At 36.6% G+C, this 24,713-nt stretch overlaps 1 protein-coding gene across 2 annotated transcripts in view; it reads right to left on the bottom strand.

Annotated features, from left to right (window-relative positions):
* Positions 1–24,713, bottom strand: part of LOC127853774 (uncharacterized) — a 45,847-nt gene that overhangs the window by 6,300 nt on the left and 14,834 nt on the right. For both annotated transcript variants that reach the window (XR_008036744.1, XM_052388541.1), the window contains exons 2-8: positions 15,413–15,644; positions 13,572–14,735; positions 11,486–11,571; positions 4,987–5,121; positions 3,753–3,989; positions 1,260–1,428; positions 501–645 (exon numbers count right to left, since the gene is read on the bottom strand). Coding sequence is in view for 1 of the 2 variants with exons in the window: in XM_052388541.1 (XP_052244501.1) it covers positions 501–645; positions 1,260–1,428; positions 3,753–3,989; positions 4,987–5,121; positions 11,486–11,571; positions 13,572–14,735; positions 15,413–15,614 (2,138 nt within the window). In the remaining variant the exon portion in view is untranslated. The remainder of the gene's footprint in view (positions 1–500; positions 646–1,259; positions 1,429–3,752; positions 3,990–4,986; positions 5,122–11,485; positions 11,572–13,571; positions 14,736–15,412; positions 15,645–24,713) is intronic.

The following is a 24,713-nucleotide window of genomic DNA, read 5'->3' as shown; positions in this document are numbered from 1 at the left end:
TGCAGACAATAGTTATCATTTAGTTTCTCTATTGCCTTCAACAAATTAAAGACTTTCCCCTTTCAAGAGGGAATTTTATTATCACATCCGTTGTTAGCAGATCATCAGATAAAAAGCTTTAAAACAGCGTAAATACTTAGCAGAGCTTAGCTTAGTGGTCACATGTACATAATAATCATACAAAGATTTAAAAACACTTGAGCTTGTGAGTGTCCCGTGTAAGCTTATGGTTGGGAGATCTTTTGCCAAGGGTAGTAATCATGTGAAAGCTTTTGTCTGGATACCCTTAAATGCAGCCAGCATTCTCGATGGTAAATATCCTAAGTTAAGACTCAGTTTGAGATCATCATCTTATTTAGTCTTTGGCTCAATTCTTGTTCCAGCTATTCCAGATATCAAGCATCCTGAATGGTCAATATTCTATCTGTAAATTAAGACTTAGTTTGAGATAAATATCATTTATAGTCTTTGGCCTGATTTTAGTGTCTGAGTTCACCTACTTGGGTATCTTGAAGTCAGCAAGTTTGATCTTCTTGAAGAGTTCCTGGGGCACACTGTCGTAGAACGGAAACTGCCCGTACAGCATTGTGAACAGCACAACACCCAGCGCCCACATGTCACTGGGCTTGCCAAGGTATGGGGAACCTAGCGTAAACCGAGTCACATGAGTTGAGATAAAAATAATCTATAATTGAGCAGCAGCCTGGGGCTTAATTCAGGTGCGTAAAGTGTCGTTCCAGATAATAAGGAATGACACTTTCTGTTTTTATTTTTACAGAAAGTATTTTCTTAGAAAAAATGCTATTTAGGAGGAAAGTGTTGTCCCTGATAAGCATGTGCGGACTACACAGGCTAATCTGGGACGACACTTTACGCACGCCCATTAAACCTGTTTCCACAGGGCGAGGCTCAAATATTTTTTTAATAGGTAAAGTTCACGTATCACATAAGGTATAGGGTGATGCTATCAAGAGGCTGGGTGGAAAGCAGATTTAAAAAAACAAACTTTGGTAAATGTTCATCTGATTTAAATTGTACACCTGACCTTTTTTTAAATAAAAATATTATTCCATTATCATTCTTGGAAAAGAATGATACGTAAATATGTAATTATATTTTTAGAAGTAATTTTCTTTATACATTGAAAAGACAAAAAAATATTTTAACAACATACATTTCTACTTCCATGAATGAACACAAACTTCCTAAATGTATGCATACGATAGTTAACATCATGAGACAGTGCTACGGTTACACACCACTAAGAACATCTGGACTGATGTAGGCAGGGCTTCCACGCTGGTCCAAAAGCAGGTCATTCTCTGACACCAAATGCTTCCCGAGACAGAAATTAGTGATTGTTATCCTTCGACTGCGTTTGTTCAGGACCATGTTACCCAGCTTCAAGTCCCGATGAACAATATTTTTCTGAAAATTAAGAACATTTAAAGTAGAATATGAACTTGTGTGAGTTAGAAAGGCTAATGGAAACGTTAGCATGGTGTACCAGCAGCAGTTTGTCTTAAACATTCTTAATTACCTAACTTCAACATTACTGGATTTGACACATTTTATAATGGTATACATGAACTGAGCAAACCAAAGCATTTCATTGCTATTGTTATTTTAGATTTAAACTGATTGATGCATTTTTTTATAGTCTATAAACTCATAATACAATTCTACACTGTGTTGAGCATTGGTCGAAAGTCCAAGTTAATTTTTTAAGGTCACTATGGCGTAGTGGATTTGGTGTCCCCCTAGCTACTGGGATGTCATGGGTTTGATCTCTACAGGGAGCCTTCCTTTGATTTCCCCCAAAGACACCAGGTACTGGTTTTAGTCTCAGGAAACAGACTGAAGAGCTTTTCAATATTAAAAACTTTCGATGCAATCAAGGCTAAAAAACAAGACTAATTGCATCAGAAGCAATTGGCTTTAAAAGTCTATTTTCTGGCAAAACAAGTACTTGGTGAGGTTAAAGAGTCTGCAAATGCGCCTAATTAATTAAACGTAGGACCTATGGGTGGCAACACAGGAACAATATACAGTAATCCATTTTTTTTTTTTATCAATTTGGCAATAGGACTGTGCCTTTTCGGATTGGGGAAAAATCATGTTGTTTTTACTAAAATTGGGCTATTGGTGTTGACCTTTTGCTATCAAATATTTATAAACTAGGCGTAAGCGTTCTTGAGTTATCATCCGAAAACAGTGACCTTGACCTTTTACCTAGTAACCTGAAAATCAATAGGGGTCATCTGCAAGTCATGATCAATGAAACTATGAAGTTTCATGATCCTAGGAATAAGCGTTCTTCAGTTATCATCCGGAAACCATTTTACTGGTTTGAGTCACCGTGACCTTGACCTTTGACCTATTGACCTGAAAATCAATAGGGGTCATTTGCGAGTCATGATCAATGTGCCTATGAAGTTTCATGATCCTAGGCGTAAGCATTCTTGAGTTATCATCCGAAAACCATTTTACTGGTTCGAGTCACCGTGACCTTGACCTTTGACCGAGTGACCTGAAAATCAATAGGGGTCATCTGCGAGTCATGATCAATGTACCTATGAAGTTTCATGATCCTAGGCCTAAGTGTTCTTGAGTTATCATCCCGAAACCATTTTACTGGCTCGTGTCACTGTGACCTTGACCTTTGACCTAGTGACCTGAAAATCAATAGGGGTCATCTGCGAGTCATGATCAATATACCTATGAAGTTTCATGATCCTTGGCGTAAGCGTTCTTGAGTTATCATCCGGAAACCATCCGGTGGACAGACCGACGGACGGACCGACCGACTGACCGACCGACATGAGCAAAACAATATACCCCCTCTTCTTCGAAGGGGGGCATAATTAAGTAATAAAGCATTTTAAATATTGTTTTTCCTAAGATTCAACTAACAGAGCTGGAAAAGTAGATGGCCTGATTGTTGCAAAGTTTTTGGAACCTTCAACAAGGAATTTTAGGCAGTCTTTTGGGCAAAATATACCTTTTGAGATTCGGAATAGGGCTGAATTGTCACCTAAAATTTGAACAAAAACAACAACACTGCTACTCTATTGTGGCCTGTGCCAGTCTGTCAGGTGTTTGTATACCAGTATGTTCACCATTCACTCAACTTATTTCAGTTTGTAAGTGTTTTCATACAATAAACACCTGTTGAAGGTTAACTCAAATATGTCAGTCTCTCAAGGGGTTTTATAAGGTACACAAATGTTATAAGTTGACTAAACTGATTACAGTCTGTCAGGTATCTGTTCATAAAGTACTCATTTGTTGATTGTTCAATCATGAATGTTCAATCATCTTTCAAACTGTATATACTCTATTAAACTATTCACTAACTTTTTCTTCCTCACAAGACCCAGCCACCTTAAGCTGTTCACACTCTGTTCAATGTTCAGGCACCTTTTATATACCGGGTAGTACAACACTCTGTGAAAACTTCACTCAGCTTTTAAAACTGTACAGCCGTACACACCCTGTTAAACCTTTACCACTTGGTTACATATTTTTACGCATTTGAAGTCACATGGAAAGTTAAATTTAATTAATGACCATTCTTACTAGATTCATGTTTTAAAGGCCTCCTTTCCAACCCTTAGATACTGATGAGAAGCAAACCGCATAAAACCTGAACAGACTGCGAGTTACTCGCAGGCTGTTCTGGTTTTATGCTGTTTGCACATAGCCATTTTCACTTTGCTTCTCATGGGGGAAAGGGTTAAATATTTGCCCACCTTATGCAGACACTCCACCACTCGTACAATGTCGTAGAAAATAACAATCGCCTCTTTCTCCGACAGTTTCTTCTCTTTTATCACGTAGTGCTGAAGATTGATCAGGTCAGAATTCTGGTCAGAGAACTCATGCGGAATGAGGCAGTCCAGGACCAGACACAGTCGTTTCCGCCGCCGACCAGTGTACTCTGGTTTTGCTGACCCCGCTTCTTGTTCTTTTTCTTCCCACGCTTCATCCTTGAGGGAAAATGACAAATATTTGTATACGAGCAAACTTCAGCCTCGTTCGGGATAAACTGGGCCTAATGCATGTGCGTAAAATGTTGCCCCAGAGTTTGCACAGGCTAATAAGGGACGACCCTTTACGCTTAAGCTTTAAGCCCAGTTTTCCCAGAACAAGGCTCAAATGGTTCTGCAAATGTCAAATACTGGAAAATATCAAAATTGCATTGATCCCTGCTTCTTCATTTTATAAGCATTCAATTCCTTTCCTTTATCAAATTTCTAATGGAAGAAAATAGGTTCTGTTAACTGTTGAAAACAATCTGAAGTCCAAAATACTTCCATCATACAAGAAGGATATGCATCATATCCAGTGGGATGTTTGAATATTCAAAACAATTATAAGCCACTGCAACATTTTATTTTTCAAAATAAGACATTGTGCCTGCTAATTCATTAAAATTGTTCATGATTTCAAGGGTGTACAACCCCCACACTATAAATAAGTGATTCCCCTGAATGAAAAAACTCAACTTTCTACCAGCTTTATTTGAGAAGTAATGATCTGCTTTTTGTATGACATACAGAAATTGGTATCTAGTGACAGGCCGACATCATCAAATGAGCATGAATAATAGATATTAGGGTAGTAAATTATCCCGCCCCTACTTACTGGGGCACCAATGGTCATTGTCGGCTCAGACACAGGCACCCAAGGTACTCTTAAGTATTCTACAATGCTACAATCTACCCCGGGTACAGAAAATACACTTCAAGGCACCCAGGCACACTCTGGGATACTTTTAGAATTAGAATATGAGCCAACAATGAAAAATCGAGCCTAAAAGGGTTCATCAGAAGCCTTCATTATCTAACAGGTACATTTACATTGGTTCATCAGAAGCCTTCATTATCTAACAGGTACATTTACATTTAAAACAATTTGTGAAGGAATCTTGACACTCCAACCGAGGAAATCAGCAGAAATTAGGTTACATCCCACCCCAGCTACCTTAAACAGCCCGTGATGATGTACGACACCATCCTGGTGCTTGAGGAGACTGAGTAGGCTGTACTCCGTGTGGATCAGCATCTTGCCCTGGCGGTCGTCAGTACGCTCCTGACCCCCGTTCTCCATTGTCAGGATCTACACGCAACATAGAACACTTAATTATTTATTTACCGGTAGTTATGTAGCTTTTATTCACATTACAAATTGTATTGTGAGTTTTCATGTTAATTAGAACATGTAATTTTTACAATCCAGCAGAGCTCTGGGTAACAGGCCTTAATGCATGTGCATAAAGTGTCATCCCAGAGTAGCCTATGCAGTCCACACAGACTAATCTAGGGCGACACTTTCAGATTTACCGAACTTTTTGTTTAAAAGAAGTCATTTTAAATGAAAATCATGTCAAGTGGGAAAGTTTCTACTCTGATTACCAGTAGCCTGTGAGGGATGTAAAGTTTCTACTCTGATTACCAGTAGCCTGTGAGGGATGTAAAGTTTCTACTCTGATTACCCGTAGCCTGTGAGGGATGTAAAGTTTCTACTCTGATTACCAGTAGCCTGTGAGGGATGTAAAGTTTCTACTCTGATTACCCGTAGCCTGTGAGGGATGTAAAGTTTCTACTCTGATTACCCGTAGCCTGTGAGGGATGTAAAGTTTCTACTCTGATTACCCCTAGCCTGTGAGGGATGTAAAGTTTCTACTCTGATTACCAATAGCCTGTGAGGGATGTAAAGTTTCTACTCTGATTACCCGTAGCCTGTGAGGGATGTAAAGTTTCTACTCTGATTACCAGTAGCCTGTTAGGGATGTAAAGTTTCTACTCTGATTACCAGTAGCCTGTGAGGGATGTTAAGTTTCTACTCTGATTACCTGTAGCCTGTGAGGGATGTAAAGTTTCTACTCTGATTACCCGTAGCCTGTGAGGGATGTAAAGTTTCTACTCTGATTACCAGTAGCCTGTGAGGGATGTAAAGTTTCTACTCTGATTACCAGTAGCCTGTGAGGGATGTAAAGTTTCTACTCTGATTACCCGTAGCCTGTGAGGGATGTAAAGTTTCTACTCTGATTACCAGTAGCCTGTGAGGGATGTAAAGTTTCTACTCTGATTACCAGTAGCCTGTGAGGGATGTAAAGTTTCTACTCTGATTACCCGTAGCCTGTGAGGGATGTAAAGTTTCTACTCTGATTACCAGTAGCCTGTGAGGGATGTAAAGTTTCTACTCTGATTACCCGTAGCCTGTGAGGGATGTAAAGTTTCTACTCTGATTACCCGTAGCCTGTGAGGGATGTAAAGTTTCTACTCTGATTACCCCTAGCCTGTGAGGGATGTAAAGTTTCTACTCTGATTACCAGTAGCCTGTGAGGGATGTAAAGTTTCTACTCTGATTACCCGTAGCCTGTGAGGGATGTAAAGTTTCTACTCTGATTACCAGTAGCCTGTAAGGGATGTAAAGTTTCTACTCTGATTACCAGTAGCCTGTCAGGGATGTAAAGTTTCTACTCTGATTACCCGTAGCCTGTGAGGGATGTAAAGTTTCTACTCTGATTACCCATACATGCCATAATTTTTTAGGTACAAAGCGGGACATTCCATAAAAATTGTCGGGACATTTGACCAAAAAGCAGGACACCTAAAACGATCTATCATTCCACCTTTACTATAGTCAGTATATAGTACTAACAAAAACTCTTGATACTTTTATTCAAGACATAAAACATCTGATATGAAGCATGAAATCTAAAACATAACAATAACAGTTTTATTAAATAAGACAATAGCAAACAACGAAGATAATATTCATCTGTTTAAGAGTACAAAATCTAGAACATTACGACAACAATACTCATTATATTAATTTCAATGGCAAACATTAACGCAGGGGAGGCTATCCAGTTGACTGAAAGTACGGGTTACAGTACACTATCTACCGATCAGTTACACACGGAATGCGCGGCCGTACACATTTCCGTATTTTGTTTTCTTCTTATATACACAGATTAAACTGAATTGTGAATTGTCAGGCGCTGTATTGGGGTAGTGTCAAACTTTCATGAATAACAACATGTTGTTTTTATTACGATAACACAAGACAAGATGGGTACCACTGTTACTGTTTGTTGCGATGTTTTTTTAAGCATGTGTCCATGCGCAGTTTATTACTTGTCAATTGTTGCGGCTTAATTGGAGTTGGGTCAAACTGTCATGCATAGCACCTCGTTGTTTTTAGCTTAATTGGAGTAGGGTCAAACTGTCATGCATAGCACCTCGTTGTTTTTATTACAATTACACTAGACAGGATGGGTATCACTTATTAGACTGTTTGTTGCGATTTTGGTATATTGCACATTCGAAATATCCCGCTATATTGGAACTAAACATTGAATGTAAAAGACTCATTTATGACGTAGCGTTAATTTTACAAAACAATTGTTTTGTAAACCGTTTCAAACAAATACAAAATAAACACATTTTCAACATTTATTTCATTATAATAAAACTATCGATAGCAATAAGCGACCACTATCTTGAAGACCACCATGGTGTGAATGCCTGATGAAATCAATAATTAGCCGATAAATCGCTGATAAGGTGTCATAAACAACACTGGTACACACGATAAGTAGAATTGGATTGTTAATTGGGGGCAATAAAGGGATTAGCGGTGTTAAGTGTTAGCGAAACAGAGCTTGAATAGCGAATTTTATTGGGAACCTATACACCTTACATCGTTTTTAACGGATGTCGGGACAAATCGTCTCATGGCAGGACGGCGGGACAAAGGGCCCAAAAGCGGGACTGTCCCGCCGAGATCGGGACGTATGGCATGTATGGATTACCCGTAGCCTGTGAGGGATGTAAAGTTTCTACTCTGATTACCAGTAGCCTGTAAGGGATGTAAAGTTTCTACTCTGATTACCCGTAGCCTGTGAGGGATGTAAAGTTTCTACTCTGATTACCCGTAGCCTGTGAGGGATGTAAAGTTTCTACTCTGATTACCAGAAGCCTGTGAGGGATGTAAAGTTTCTACTCCGAAAACCCATAGCCTGTGAGGGATGTAAAGTTTCTACTCTGATTACCCGTAGCCTGTGAGGGATGTAAAGTTTCTACTCTGATTACCCGTAGCCTGTAAGGGATGTAAAGTTTCTACTCTGATTACCCGTAGCCTGTGAGGGATGTAAAGTTTCTACTCTGATTACCAGTAGCCTGTGAGGGATGTAAAGTTTCTACTCTGATTACCAGTAGCCTGTGAGGGATGTAAAGTTTCTACTCTGATTACCAGTAGCCTGTGAGGGATGTAAAGTTTCTACTCTGATTACCAGTAGCCTGTGAGGGATGTAAAGTTTCTACTCTGATTACCAGTAGCCTGTGAGGGATGTAAAGTTTCTACTCTGATTACCAGTAGCCTGTGAGGGATGTAAAGTTTCTACTCTGATTACCAGTAGCCTGTGAGGGATGTAAAGTTTCTACTCTGATTACCAGTAGCCTGTGAGGGATGTAAAGTTTCTACTCTGATTACCAGTAGCCTGTGAGGGATGTAAAGTTTCTACTCTGATTACCAGTAGCCTGTGAGGGATGTAAAGTTTCTACTCTGATTACCAGTAGCCTGTGAGGGATGTAAAGTTTCTACTCTGATTACCAGTAGCCTGTGAGGGATGTAAAGTTTCTACTCTGATTTCCAGTAGCCTGTGAGGGATGTAAAGTTTCTACTCTGATTACCCGTAGCCTGTGAGGGATGTAAAGTTTCTACTCTGATTACCCGTAGCCTGTGTGGGATGTAAAGTTTCTACTCTGATTACCCGTAGCCTGTGAGGGATGTAAAGTTTCTACTCTGATTACCCGTAGCCTGTGAGGGATGTAAAGTTTCAACTCTGATTACCCGTAGCCTGTGAGGGATGTAAAGTTTCTACTCTGATTACCCGTAGCCTGTGAGGGATGTAAAGTTTCTACTCTGATTACCCGTAGCCTGTGAGGGATGTAAAGTTTCTACTCTGATTACCCGTAGCCTGTGAGGGATGTAAAGTTTCTACTCTGATTACCAGTAGCCTGTGAGGGATGTAAAGTTTCTACTCTGATTACCCGTAGCCTGTGAGGGATGTAAAGTTTCTACTCTGATTACCAGTAGCCTGTGAAGGATGTAAAGTTTCTACTCTGATTACCAGTAGCCTGTGAGGGATGTAAAGTTTCAACTCTGATTACCCGTAGCCTGTGAGGGATGTAAAGTTTCTACTCTGATTACCAGTAGCCTGTGAGGGATGTAAAGTTTCTACTCTGATTACCAGTAGCCTGTGAGGGATGTAAAGTTTCTACTCTGATTACCCGTAGCCTGTGAGGGATGTAAAGTTTCTACTCTGATTACCCGTAGCCTGTGAGGGATGTAAAGTTTCTACTCTGATTACCAGTAGCCTGTGAGGGATGTAAAGTTTCTACTCTGATTACCAGTAGCCTGTGAGGGATGTAAAGTTTCAACTCTGATTACCCGTAGCCTGTGAGGGATGTAAAGTTTCTACTCTGATTACCAGTAGCCTGTGAGGGATGTAAAGTTTCTACTCTGATTACCAGTAGCCTGTGAGGGATGTAAAGTTTCTACTCTGATTACCCGTAGCCTGTGAGGGATGTAAAGTTTCTACTCTGATTACCAGTAGCCTGTGAGGGATGTAAAGTTTCTACTCTGATTACCCGTAGCCTGTGAGGGATGTAAAGTTTCTACTCTGATTACCCGTAGCCTGTGAAGGATGTAAAGTTTCTACTCTGATTACCCGTAGCCTGTGAGGGATGTAAAGTTTCTACTCTGATTACCAGTAGCCTGTGAGGGATGTTAAGTTTCTACTCTGATTACCCGTAGCCTGTGAGGGATGTAAAGTTTCTACTCTGATTACCCGTAGCCTGTGAGGGATGTAAAGTTTCTACTCTGATTACCCGTAGCCTGTGAGGGATGTAAAGTTTCTACTCTGATTACCAGTAGCCTGTGAGGGATGTAAAGTTTCTACTCTGATTACCAGTAGCCTGTGAGGGATGTAAAGTTTCTACTCTGATTACCAGTAGCCTGTGAGGGATGTAAAGTTTCTACTCTGATTACCCGTAGCCTGTGAGGGATGTAAAGTTTCTACTCTGATTACCAGTAGCCTGTGAGGGATGTAAAGTTTCTACTCTGATTACCCGTAGCCTGTGAGGGATGTAAAGTTTCTACTCTGATTACCCGTAGCCTGTGAGGGATGTAAAGTTTCTACTCTGATTACCAGTAGCCTGTGAGGGATGTAAAGTTTCTACTCTGATTACCAGTAGCCTGTGAGGGATGTAAAGTTTCTACTCTGATTACCCGTAGCCTGTGAGGGATGTAAAGTTTCTACTCTGATTACCCGTAGCCTGTGAAGGATGTAAAGTTTCTACTCTGATTACCAGTAGCCTGTGAGGGATGTAAAGTTTCTACTCTGATTACCCGTAGCCTGTGAGGGATGTAAAGTTTCTACTCTGATTACCCGTAGCCTGTGAGGGATGTAAAGTTTCTACTCTGATTACCAGTAGCCTGTGAGGGATGTAAAGTTTCTACTCTGATTACCCGTAGCCTGTGAGGGATGTAAAGGCTAATCTAGAGAGATAATTTACAAACATGCATTCAGTCGGGTTTTCCCAGAGCTTGGATAATATATAATTATATATGTACAAATTCTGACCAGACAATTTAACCTTAGAAAGAATAAGTATCATGTTTACTTTCTATCTTAAAGAATCCTGTTGTAAATTGTTTGACATTTTATAAACAAGAGATGTGTTTGTCAGAAACACAATGCCCCCTATTGCGCCGCTTTGAAATACAATTTCAATATATCATTTGGCAGGTTTAGAAATTATCTCCCTTTAAAAGTTTATTACTTCCCTTGATTGTATATTTTGACTTTTGACCTTTTAGGATGACCTTTACCTTTCACCACTCAAAATGTGCAGCTTCATGAGATACACATGCATGCCAAATATCAAGCTATCTTCACTATTGCAAAAGTTATCACAAAACTTTAACCAAGGTTAAAGTTTTGGGACAGAATGACAGACAAACAGGCCAAAACAATATCAGGCCTTTTTCTGCCTATCTCATGGGTCCGATAGTCGGACCCATGCCCAATGCCAAATATGCTTATTTTTCCCAATTCTCCCAAAAAAATCCAATTAAAATAATTATTTTACTGGTTCTTATGTCTTATGACATATGATTATTAGACTCTATATCTCAATTTTATTTTTAAAACAACCTACAAAATATATAACCATAATTTATATGATTGTTATCCAAAATGACTGGAAAACCCCCTACCCAAATAAGGCTTTTGTCGATGAAATTTCTACCCAATTCGGAAGATTTTGCGACTCGAAAAATCCCTATTTTGCTAGGTACTTTTTCCCAAAATAGAAAAAGGCCTGAATATACCCCGATCATTCAATCCGGGGGCATAAAAAGTTCATTAATGCGAGCATTTCAAGATTTTTTTTATCTGTAATACCACCTTGAGAGTGTAAAAGTTATCTGTTCCATCCTTCCTTGCAAGGCACTGAACAATGCTCTTGACCGGGGAAGATCCCAGCCTCGGACCTGGAAAGTTATGAGAATAAACAGGGATTGTTATAGTTTTTAAAAACCAGGAGTAAAATGACCCCATGCTTGATATTTTCAGGGATTCAAATGTAATTTGTAAGGGGTCAAAATAATTAAGTATAGATATTTTGTTACTGAATATATTTACTGCTCTACAAATGTTGGTTTAAGTAACTTTAGGTATACATGGCTTAACTAAAGAACTACATTTTGTTCAATATAAAAATGCATTTAATGGCAGTTTCATGGTCATATTTGCATCAAAATGATGAAAGGCAGATAATTTGGAGGAGTGAAAAGTGATAAAAAATTGCAAAATGCTTACATCAAAAACACAATTCTGCTTTAATTGAAATCTCTGATTAAGATCACTACGGCAACAAATCCAAACATGCTAAATGTACTCTGTACCTAACTTAGCCTTTTCAAAAACCTAACACAGCTAAAGGCAACTAAACCTTCTCAAATAATGTACAGTTTGTAAACGTTGGTAATATGAATATTATTGAATATTTCATTCAGACATTTCTGGTAAACTTAGAATAATTATGTTGTTTTTGCAGTATTTGCTTGTTATAAAGTCAAGATCAACAGAACAGGAGATCATTCTTATCCTCATTTTTTAGCGCAAATGATAATATTCCATTGAATATGTTACAAGACAAAAAAGCTCAATGCAGTAAGTTCAAAGAAACAAAACAAAACTCCTGATTAAGAAAAATGTTAAAAATATATGTTAGTTAATTATAAATATCCATTAAAAGCTTACAAATTGTTAAGCATTTATTTGTAACACTTTCCATCAATAATTTAGCAAAAATGGGTAATACCAGTAACAGTATAGGGTTTTAGAGAAGACAACATGGTGAAGAGGTAGTGAAGTGGCTTTTGTTTTTAGATATAGCAACCCCAATCAAATTTGTAAAACTTCTTTTTTTATTATGGCCATTACTTCATTCAATTCTATGAACTTTAACAAGCATAAATCTTTTAAAATTTTTAAAATATCTTTATAAGTAAGTAAGTTATGAAGATTTGAAACTCAGCAAACTCACGAATTTCATGGAATTTTTGCTCTATAGACTACAGTATATACTGTATAAGCAATCTTATCGCGACTGCAGACCCGAAAAATTTGCAATTAAGGTATTTTATTCATAACTTTTTTTTATTTTGAAAGATAATTTTATCAAACTTGACAAACCAATAGGATTTTAGAATAGATATCCTGATTTCAATCCCTTGGGTATGCATATTTATTTTATTTTGTTTCCCTTGTTATTACAATTATTTAAAACTATTCCTAGTATTGCAGTTTTGTTGTAAATTAATTTAAAATATTAAGAAATGAAAATCTCTCAGTTAAAGCAAATTATTATTAAAATATAAACTTTTGTTTACTTAACCAACACATTAATATGAACAAGTTTTTTCAGCACTATGCCTATACCCACACGTTTACTCATGTTTGTTGCAGAACAACAAATTGTGTCTATGTGTCAGATGAACATATCTGCAGAGAATATTTGAGATTGCCAACAATAAAGATGTCTTTGATACATATATGAGATTTTGAATGAACAAAAAACAACATAATAGTCATCAACATTTAATTTACAGTACTTAGTTTTTTTCTTTTTTTTTTTAAGAAGAAATACTTGCTTCAAGTTTATGTTCAGAATTTTTTCATTTTTAACAAAACGTAACATGTCTTTTAAGAATGTGCTCAAAATCCAATTAAATTTAATGTTTTAAATGGACATCACATATCATACATTCCCTTATTAATGCTCTAACCCTACTAAACGCAATACATGTAATGTCAAAGCAGTATTAGGTTGCTTTACTTAGAAATTATTGTGATTTTTGTTCATGTATAAAACAAAACAAAAAAATGTGGTCATTTATGTAACGCCCTTGAGGAAAATCCCTAAAGCCCAAATGTGTGTTTTTTAAGCAAAAATACAGTTACGTAAGTCAAAAACACACAGTCTTACCTAGTAGGTATGGACCGGCACGCTTGATCCCCCCTGGTGTTGGAGGTCGAACATCAGGGGGAAGTTGAACCATAGGGAGACCAGTAGAGCCTGTCTGATTCTCCATACTTTGCAGACTGGGAATCGTTGAGGGTGGTTTCTCAGTCTTAAGTGTTGCAAGAGTTCTCAGTGGTTTGGGTTTGCTCTGTTCACGCTGAAGAACCAGATTAGGAACGCGCGATGCAGATTCAAATGCACTTGGCCCCTCTGCCAGTTGGGACAACTGTTCAAGAGCACCTAAACTCATAACCCGTTTTTTTGCTCCCAAATGAATGACATCAAAGTTTCTGTTTTCAACGTACCCAGTTGCAGTGCGGTTTTTGGCATGTCCGTCCGTCTGTACGGGCACAGAATCGCCTCTTTCTGAATGGGATACACTGTGAATTGTATCCATACTTGGCACACGAGGCAATTCAGAATTAGTATTCACATGAGGTTGCATTAAAAATAGGTTGAGGAATGCATTATCTGCGTCAGGACAAAAATCGTTCGTCAAAAATGGGAAGGACGTAGGATTGTCACCGAACAACGGGCTCGCGGTCAGGCTAGGGGAATCACAGCTGTTTAACTGAGGGACTAGATAACTTTGGGTAGTATCACTTGATTCGCTACTTCTTGAATCTGATTGTACACTTCTCAATAAAACACGAGTCCTGTTTACAACATTGCTGTCCAGGCTATCAGTATGAGAACCCACCAGTAAAGGGCTTGGTTTTGTCACTTCCTGCCCATTACTTGTATTCACAACCCATGGTTTTCGTTCACTCCTCCCACCACTATGTGCCTGATTTGATCTTGCTTGAGTCATACCCAATGGTAGGGACTGCATGTGGTTTTGGCCACTCCCAAATCCTGCAGCCAGTGCACTAACTAATGGCATTCTGATGTTGTTTGGTATGCCCTGGGGTTGATTTGTTCGAGGTTTTAAAGCTGTAAATCCATTCATTGGCATCATAGAATGTACGCTGCTTGTTGATACGCTGTCTATGGAAAACGGAGGATGATAGTGGACGCGTCCCATAATGCCCGGAGCGTGTGCAGCAGGCATGAATGGAGCTGCAGCATGCATGAAACTTGCTGTCTGGACATCATGAACAAGGCCTCGCCCTCGGGCACAGCTACTCTCTGAAATAAACATAGCCATTAATTGAGTCTCTTTATGGGTAAACTGGCCTTAAAGCATGTTTGTAAAATGTCGTCCCTAAGCAGCGACAAAACTTTACGCTTTTATGGAATTTTTCATTAATGGGATGACTCAATACAAAGGGTATACCATTTATCAACTTCACCATGTCCTGTGTCTCAAAAAATAATTTTATAAATAAAATTTACAAAAATTGAGGAATTTATATCTCACAAGTGGCTTTTGTTTTTCTCTGTTATCAACATATATAATAGTATCCAGAAGACCAGCCTTGTCAGAAACACAATGCACCCTAATGTGCCGCTTTGAAGCCATATATATATGACCTTTGACCTTGAAGGATGACCTTGACCTTTCACCACTTAAAATGTGCAGCTCCAGGAGATACACATGCATGCCAAATATCAAGTTGCTATCTTCAATATTGCAAAAGTTATGACCAAGGTTAAAGTTTTGGTTCAAGTTTTGGGGGACACACACACACACACATACAACGACAGACAGGCCAAAAACAATATACCCCCGATCATTCCATCCGGGTGCATAAAAAATGACACCCATTTGATTATTGACATGTTTGAATTTTGTACAAGACGTATATTGCTGGCAAACAGACATGTAACAAGAACAATCAAATGTGAATCCTTTGTTTCGTTACCTGTTCCATTGTTCTTCTGAACATGTCTATTACTCGCTGACTTGGTTCGCACAGTAGCAGCCACATTAGTATTTGGTGTTTGTTGTGTGCTCATGGACTGGGGCAACACAGGTGGCGTGGTCTTGGGTCCAGGCAGAGAGGCAGCCCTGCTGTCCGCCTCAGAATTACCTTGGCTATCATTTCTGCTGATTGATCTCTTCATTCGTTTTGATCTTGAAGAGGAATCATGACACTAAAATCAGAGTACACTATCTGTAACAATTTTTGGGATGATTTATAATAATAATTTCTTACCATTTCTAAATATAATACATGTAATAATATCTCACCATGCTATTATCCATTACAAAATGCTGATGCATTAAAATAGAACAGAAATGATGCCTTCATTGCATCAATACCTTTTTCGTGAATGACAGGTGCCGATATGAAATCAACCAAATTCGATTAAATTCTTATTTCAAACTGCATAATCTTGAGATTTTTTTAAATAAATAAAACACTGATAACTATAATTAAAATACATATTTAACGATCAAGGAATAGACTCGTTTCGATCCCGCTAGACTTTCGAAAAACTCACTTACATTTGCTAGCTTGTTTGATCCACCTATGGTAGTTTAATACAAATAATAATGGTTAATAAGGGTGTATTTAAAAGAATTATTATTATAAGGATTAGTTCGTATAAGCAGAATAGTGGGTTTTCCTAAAAGCAAATTTCTGGTTTGCTTGTTTTTAAACAAATTGGGAGGTATTTTACAACAAGTTCTTCAAAAGGTGGATACAGCAGATTATGTCTGTGATTTTGCTACTGCCATAATACCAAAATGAAAATACAATATGAGTTTACAAATTTATACATTACATATACATATATATATTGCACTTTTAAACCCGTTTGCAATTTAACTTAATATTTATACATTGGACAGTTTTGAAGGTGATATATGATCAATATGAGGACTTTTCAACTTTGGTACAAGTTACTGCATATCGATTTCAAACCATACACTGTAACTCCAATATAACACCTTTGGTACAAGTTACTGCATATCGATTTCAAACCATACACTGCAACTCAAATATAACAACTTTGGTACAAGTTACTGCATATCCATTTCAAACCATACACTGTAACTCCAATATAACACCTTTGGTACAAGTTACTGCATATCGATTTCAAACCATACACTGTAACTCCAATATAACAACTTTGGTACAAGTTACTGCATATCCATTTCAAACCATACACTGTAACTCCAATATAACAACTTTGGTACAAGTTACTGCATATCAATTTCAAACCATACACTGTAACTCCAATATAACACCTTTGGTACAAGTTACTGCATATCGATTTCAAACCATACACTGTAACTCCAAAATAACAACTTTGGTACAAGTTACTGCATATCGATTTCAAACCATACACTGTAACTCCAATATAACAACTTTGGTACAAGTTACTGCATATCGATTTCAAACCATACACTGTAACTCCAATATAACAACTTTGGTACAAGTTACTGCATATCGATTTCAAACCATACACTGTAACTCCAATATAACAACTTTGGTACAAGTTACTGCATATCCATTTCAAACCATACACTGTAACTCCAATATATAAACAACTTTGGTACAAGTTACTGCATATTGATTTCAAACCATACACTGTAACTCCAATATAACAACTTTGGTACAAGTTACTGCATATCGATTTCAAACCATACACTGTAACTCCAATATAACAACTTTGGTACAAGTTACTGCATATCAATTTCAAACCATACACTGTAACTCCAATATAACACCTTTGGTACAAGTTACTGCATATCAATTTCAAACCATACACTGTAACTCCAATATAACACCTTTGGTACAAGTTACTGCATATCGATTTCAAACCATACACTGTAACTCCAATATAACACGGATGACAGGGTCGAAGTCTCAAAATCATGCAAAAATGAAAGTGAATTTCTGTAAAGAATTACCCTACATTTGGATGGAACTAACCGTTTTGATTGCTAATTAAATTTCTCTTTGACTGTAACGTTTTCAATTGCATTTTAGCAGACAATATTTTAATTCATATTGTCTACAAATAACAATGATTTGAAACATGTATTGTAAAACTTGTCAAAGCTTTCAATGATTAAAAAGATCGATAGTACATACACGAAACACAAGCTATTTTCACACCTGTATTGCACTGAACAATAGATTTTCACACTTAAACTGTCAAATTCCCCAGTAATTGTTAGTCTCTTACTGATTAAAATTGAGCCATTTTACAATAAGCACATTGGACGCTTCCACATTTGAATGTCAAGAAAACACTCTAGCGCAAAATGGAAGGTTGGAAAAAACGGGAGCCAAGACCCACCCGCGTTTTATTGGATTCAGCGTTATAACAGAGAGCGTTATATTGGAGTTACAGTGTACCTGCACTTGTCACTTATCAGGAAAATCCAACCAATGAGATAACAATAACTCAATATACCAATATGGATTTTTTATGTTTAATGAAGAAAAAATACTTGTAAATTGATTTATTGTACTTGTGGAGTTGTACACATTGGCAAAATGCATTCCTTTGGGAGTTTTCTAAATCCCCTTTATATAAAGTTCAGTACAGTAGAGTCAAAAGAATTCCTTATCACAATTTGGCAGTAGAGAATAGCTTTTCTCCTCATCATACAACGTGCACAAGGCACCTAGGGCTTTGCAAGGGAATTTACAAGGTTGTATACACCCTGGATTAACACTTATATAATGAAATACAAACTGAGATCTCTTGCAGTTGTAAACATTGGGCCTAAATGGGTCATTTTTTCCAAAACACAATTTTTCCAATTTTAATACATGTATTTTTTCCAAAATAATTGTCTAACAAACTTGAAGCTTACATTTATATCCATGTTGTTGGATACCCTATATTTTAAAGGAATTGTCAATCTACTTTACAGAGTTTGAATTTAAAAAATAAGTGATTGTTGCTACAGTGGGTTGCATAATTACTTGCAATAATCTAACTCAAAGCTATTGATCCTCTGGGTCCCTGACAGTTGCAACTGATAACACTAACAGAAGTTGCAATTATCCAACTCCCAGATATTGATATTTTAGCTAATACGCCCATTGCATACAACAACAACAAAAGCTTTATTATTGCAATGTATAATGTAAGTGTATACATATATGTTACATGTACATGTAATGTAGTGTAACCCTTAATGTAAATCTCTTAAAAAGGTGAACCACGGCGGTTCGCGGTGATTTGCGGTGATTCGCGCTGATTGCGTAACAGCGAGATACATCACGCGAAGGTCGCCGAGACATCACCCAAATTTTCTTGTCGCTCGGAATCACCGCAATTTGTCACGTTGCATCGATTGCGGTGATGCGAGAATCGTGGCAAAAATCACGGGACGCGTAGTGTATCTCAGGAACCTAAGTAAGATGGATTGAACAGTAAATTCAAAACTAAGGCTTTTGATTTGATAATGTTTTTTCATTAAGTTTTGTTTGAGTATTTCTCCACAATGATTAATTGATGTCGATGGTAACAGATATTGTGTTTTCTACCATTTATTAGGTTGATTAAACTCTATCTTATAGTCATATGTTAGTTGTAATAATACAACTCCCAGCTATATTGACCCTCCGGATCTCTGGGAGTTGCAACTGGTAACACGATTTACCATAGAAATTGTACCGCCAGGATTCCGGGCCCTGATTTATTGGTAAAACTAGCAACATAAACTATTTTCTGGCATGAATTAACACAAATAGATCGTCAATATATCTATAATGAGCAAATTAAGATAACTTACATGATATGGTGTGCTCGCAGAAAAAAGATTTAAATAAAATTTTCAAACACGTCAACCGTAAATGCAAATGTCAACTTGTTTGCATATGGAACATTTTTTATTAACCAAAAGAACAAGAATATCAGTGAAACTGATGGATGCTCCCCGATGATGCGCTTTGTCAATGTGTGTGTTTATAAACACCTAAAAAATCTATTATTAGCCTCGGTGACCTTGACCCCAGTGACCTCAAACCTCATCAAAAGGTAAAGGTCCATGCAAGGTACCTACATGCCAAATATGAAAGCGATTGGTAAAGTATTGAAGGCGCTATGAGAAACAGTAGCAAAAGTGTGACAGAAGGAAGTCTATTATTAGCCATGGTGACCTTGACCCCAGTGACCTCAAACCTCATCAAAAGGTAGAGGTCCATGCAAGGTACCTACATGCCAAATATGAAAGTGATTGGTTAAGTATTGAAGGTGCTATGAGAAACAGTAGCAAAAGTGTGACAGAAGGAAGTCTATTATTAGCCTCGGTGACCTTGACCTTGACCCCAGTGACCTCAAACCTCATCAAAAGGTAGAAGTCCATGCAAGGTACCTACATGCCAAATATGAAAGCGATTGATAAAGTATTGAAGGCGCTATGAGAAACGGTAGCAAAAGTGTGACGGAAGGAAGTAAGTAAGGAAGGACAAACTGGCAACTATATGCTCCGCCGAAATTTTATTTCGGGAAGCATAAAAATTAAAGGAACGCACGCGGTCACTGTCGGTGTGTTTACAACAACATGTACCAATAAACCTTTTACCTATGCTTTTCTCCGTACATACAATTTATGTTTTTAAGAAAGTTTATTTTCAAATATTAAATATTTGTTTTCAAATGGACAGACATTTTATATACAATTTGTTCAAATTTTAATTAATACTTATGTTAATTGTATATGAAAAGCGGTCAGACAACAGACTTTTGGAAAAAAGAAAAGGAACAACGACCCTTAGATCAGCCGTAAGGGAATTATAATACAACAACATCTACAGCAGCAACATTTATTAGCTCGAAAGCATACAGTTGCTTTAAGTCATATACAAAATAGAAAATAACAAAAGTGTAGTGCATGGATTATAAGAATTATGAAAACTAGGAATTGATAGAATTTACAAAAAGAAATCACTCATAAGTAACATAAGTTGTATGACTTTCAATTGATAATGACTTATTCATCAGATACTTTAATAAGGTTAGACATAAATTAAGAATTCACTTCTTAGTAACATAAGACTTATCACTTTATTATTGATATTGAGTGTAATTCATTGAATTCTGAGATAGACATTATTATACATTATAACATAAAGTAAAACACTGGAGCATGATTTAAGAACAATGATTTATATAAAACAACCCATTCAATGAAGTGTAACTTGAATTCATATATATATTCAAACACCATATATTCATATGTATAGACACATATAATCAGGGATTTCCCCAGGCGATTTTAGCCCAGCGGACTAAAATGCATGCACTTGAATTTTTCACAAGCGCTTGCAAGCTCTAATCCGAATGCTGTCTGCATCGTTCAATCAAAACATGCACGCTCTTATCAGCGGTGTGTGCATAAGGGGCTTAGGTAACACGAATGAACGATTTACGGGTCGTTCATGGGGATCAATTATGGTGTTTGTCCCCTAATAATGGTCGATAATGATCTATTATTACCGGTACATGTGGAGTAAGAGCAATTAAAGATATGCTCAAATTGTTAGTTTGTTTTATTTTAATTAGTTTAAACCTATTTATTTTAGCTCTATTGCATCGAAAACCGTAGGCTTATATAAACGCTCTCGAGTCTGTTTCCTGGGACTAGAACCAGTTCTTGGTGTCTTTTGGGGGAGATCGAAGGAACGCTCACAGTGGGGTTTTTAACCCGTGACCTCCTGATCGCTAGGCGGACACCATATCTACTACGCCACGGCGATCTTTAAAATATTTTAATTGTTAACGACTATTGCAGAAAATAAAAAATTATAAAGAACTTGCTTCAAAAATAAACCGTAACTGATGTGTGTTGCAGTTGTGCGTAATTTAAGTTGAAAATACAATTAATTGGAATCAAAAGTCTTATTTGATTGCTCCCGACCATTTAAAGTATAATTACTACTCAAAATAAAAAAACATTTCGTACAATTGTTCGTAAAATAAACTTTACCAATTAAAAATCAGTGTTCCTTATGGCAATTGCCGAAATTTCTATGCCAGATGTGGACTGGTAACATGGATGTTTGTAGATACAAAATGCTCGTTTTCATTATTGTTTTGCATATCTATTCATACGACACATGGACACCAAAATGGTGTTCGTGTGTGGTATGAATAGATATATTCGCGGAAATTAATTGTGGCCACAAATAAACAAACACGAGCATTTTGTATCTACAAAAATCTATTTAATCATACTACATCTAGCGTTGAAATTTTGGATATTGCTATAAGGAACACTGATTGTTAAGGTGTTAACTTTATTTTACGAAATACTTAACAAAACTTTCGTTGATTTTGAGCGATATAGAGACTTCAAAATTTGTTCACATTATTTTCTTAACGGCGACTACACTGTAACTCCAATATAGTGCGGTCCGTTATAACACTGTGTCGAATATAACACGGGGGTCCTTGGATCCCGTTTTTTCTCCGACCTTCCATTTCTGATTCAAATCCATGTTATGCAACTTCATGTATTTTCACAAATTCGAAGAAGCCGGCGATCACAGCTTGATTGCTTTATCCGTCCGTTTAACTGATTTTAATCGATTGGAGGTTAAACGACACTCGACAGCTAATTGGTGTTAATCTGTTGTGTAATGTCAATAAAGGTGTGAAAACTCGCTAGTCGGTGTTTATTACATGTATTCCCTATCGATGCGCTAATTTCAATAAGGCAAGTGCAAGCGGAATAATAATCAAATTTAAGTTATTTAAAACAATTACCTGTTTATGTTTTGTATTTATCGTGTATTGTATTTCATTGTATAAACTATGGCTGTGTAAGTGTGTGATCGTTTATTATATGCTACACATGCTTGATAAATAAAAATATCTTTGTGTGTGTTTAATGTTTCAGAACGTATACGAAAAATACATTTAAAAATCCTGAGGATTTATTTACATGCTAACGCAGTGTAATAGTTAACAGAGATGCACTTAAATTTTTGCCCGTTATCAGAAAGTCCACGGAAAGCACGTTTTTTTTACATGCTGCGTATGACGCAATAAAACATTTCTTTGTACATGTATCGTATTGCATTCAATTTATATTTAAATTCGCTCGTCCAATGAAAGCTGTGTCCCATAAGTCACTGTACTAATTTTTCTGAAAAATGGCGTAGGCATATGAATTTGTTAACAAAGTTCGTAAACATATTTCTTGTCATAAATATTAAACATTATTTTTTCGTAAGTGATGCAATTATATTGGATTATCGGATAAATGTGCACATTAGAAAAGCGGTAGTTATACTGTTATCGTTCGATTAGGTTTACATGCATGTATTTGCGGATGACAACACAGCATGACGATACACAGGACCTATATTATAGGCTATACTTACAATGTACCTGTTTTTATAGCCCCTTAAATAAAAAAGCTTAAAACTTATAACGCTGTCCGTTTATAACGATGTTGCGTGGCTTGGACCCCGTCATCCGCGTTATATTGGAGTTACAGTGTATAACTTAACAGTAACAATATTTAATATATTCATTTCCAATATATATATAGTTTTTTTCATATTTACGAAATTCGCTATATACCTGCAACACATTTTTCTTTAGTCTTTGTGCATGACAGAATACAATCTAATAAACGAACAGTAGTTGGAAACAAGATTTTCCACATAATGTTTTTCAATATTTTTTTTTCTTGCTGTTTATTTTGGTTGTTATTTAATATTATAATATATGACTTGAATGAAATGAACTGAGGACAAATACATAAATATTAAAAGAAATGTTGTGATTTGGTAGCTCCAAAATAGTGTGGATTTTGATTTATAACATTGAGAAAGTATATAAAGAATTCAACACCAACCGCCTGCCGCAGTGCCTGACCAAATTCCTGGGGAAATGCCAGTATATATTTATTATTCGCTTGTTATTCTTGTCTATTTATCATTACATTTTAATCAGTGACAATAATCAAATGAAAAATCTCTCCAAAACACCTATCACACCAACACATCCGCATTTTTCACAGCACCTCGAACAACACTGACAAAGATCACACTCACATACAGAACAATTCTTTAAAACGCAACCTTCCCTTACGCATAACACACTTTCCCCCATCTCTTTAGTCAACAAAGTATTTAATACAGACAGCCTCAAGCACTCAACACTCTTAAACGTCTCTCTCAGTCCACTGTCTCCCACTAACGAACGACCATACGGATAGACAACTGCAAGGGACGGGTTCTATATGCTTTTATTTTAATATGTATTTCAATATTTACACACATTATCAAAGCTTTACAATATGCACACTAGGAGACCTACATCTATACACTTTTATTTTAATATTTATTTCATAATCACACACAGTATCAAGCTTTACAATATGTACACAAGTAGACATACATCTATATACGTTTATGCTAATATTTATTTCATTCCGTTAATTAATTAAATACTAAATTGTATAGCATGAAAAATTAAAATATTTATTAAGTATTCCACACTACAGCCTTATCTCTAGGCAACCCATTTCAGTAATAGCCTTATCTACCCCTCGATAATCAGTACCCTCATCAGCTCTGAATGACTTACAGATTAGCTGTTTATTGTTATTTTGGTGGTGAGAAATAGGAAATGGTGTTTTCAGGTATTGTTACTTTGCTGACTGATTAGGTGACAAATGTTTTATAATTACATTTCCAACATAACAATTAACATAGTAACGTATAGAAATTTATAAACCTTTCATATCTTATTAAAAAAGTAAAAAATATAAGCTTATATAAATTTAATAGAAATTCGAATACACATAATTAAAAAACAAAAAACATGAACGCGGAAATAGAGCTTGACTTTTCACTATTATAAATGAACACGCGAACATTTCAACCTATTTGAAAACTCGTACAAATAACCAAATCTCCAAATCGTAGCCGGCATTATACCCGCTATTCATAGTTGAAAATTACATATATTCCGCTATTGGTTTAAAGTACTTAGCGGTTTCGCATTATAAAAACTCATGAATTCACTATAAGCATGTAGTCCGTAGCACATATATGTTGATAATGATAACCTATTTTTAATTTAGTCGATTTATATACATAACTAAGAAACTTTGATCTATTTTACCGCATGCCACAAACATCGCCTAATTTTTGTTTTAATTTTTTTAAATTTAACTTACACCTGGACTTGGATTTTAAAAGTAAAACTGTTTAATTACCAGATAAATCAACTTTG

Source organism: Dreissena polymorpha, chromosome 12 (assembly GCF_020536995.1).
Source record: "Dreissena polymorpha isolate Duluth1 chromosome 12, UMN_Dpol_1.0, whole genome shotgun sequence".
NCBI lineage: Eukaryota > Metazoa > Mollusca > Bivalvia > Myida > Dreissenidae > Dreissena > Dreissena polymorpha.
The sequence above is the reverse complement of the archived record's forward strand: the minus strand, read 5'-3'. Positions and strand labels throughout refer to the sequence as shown.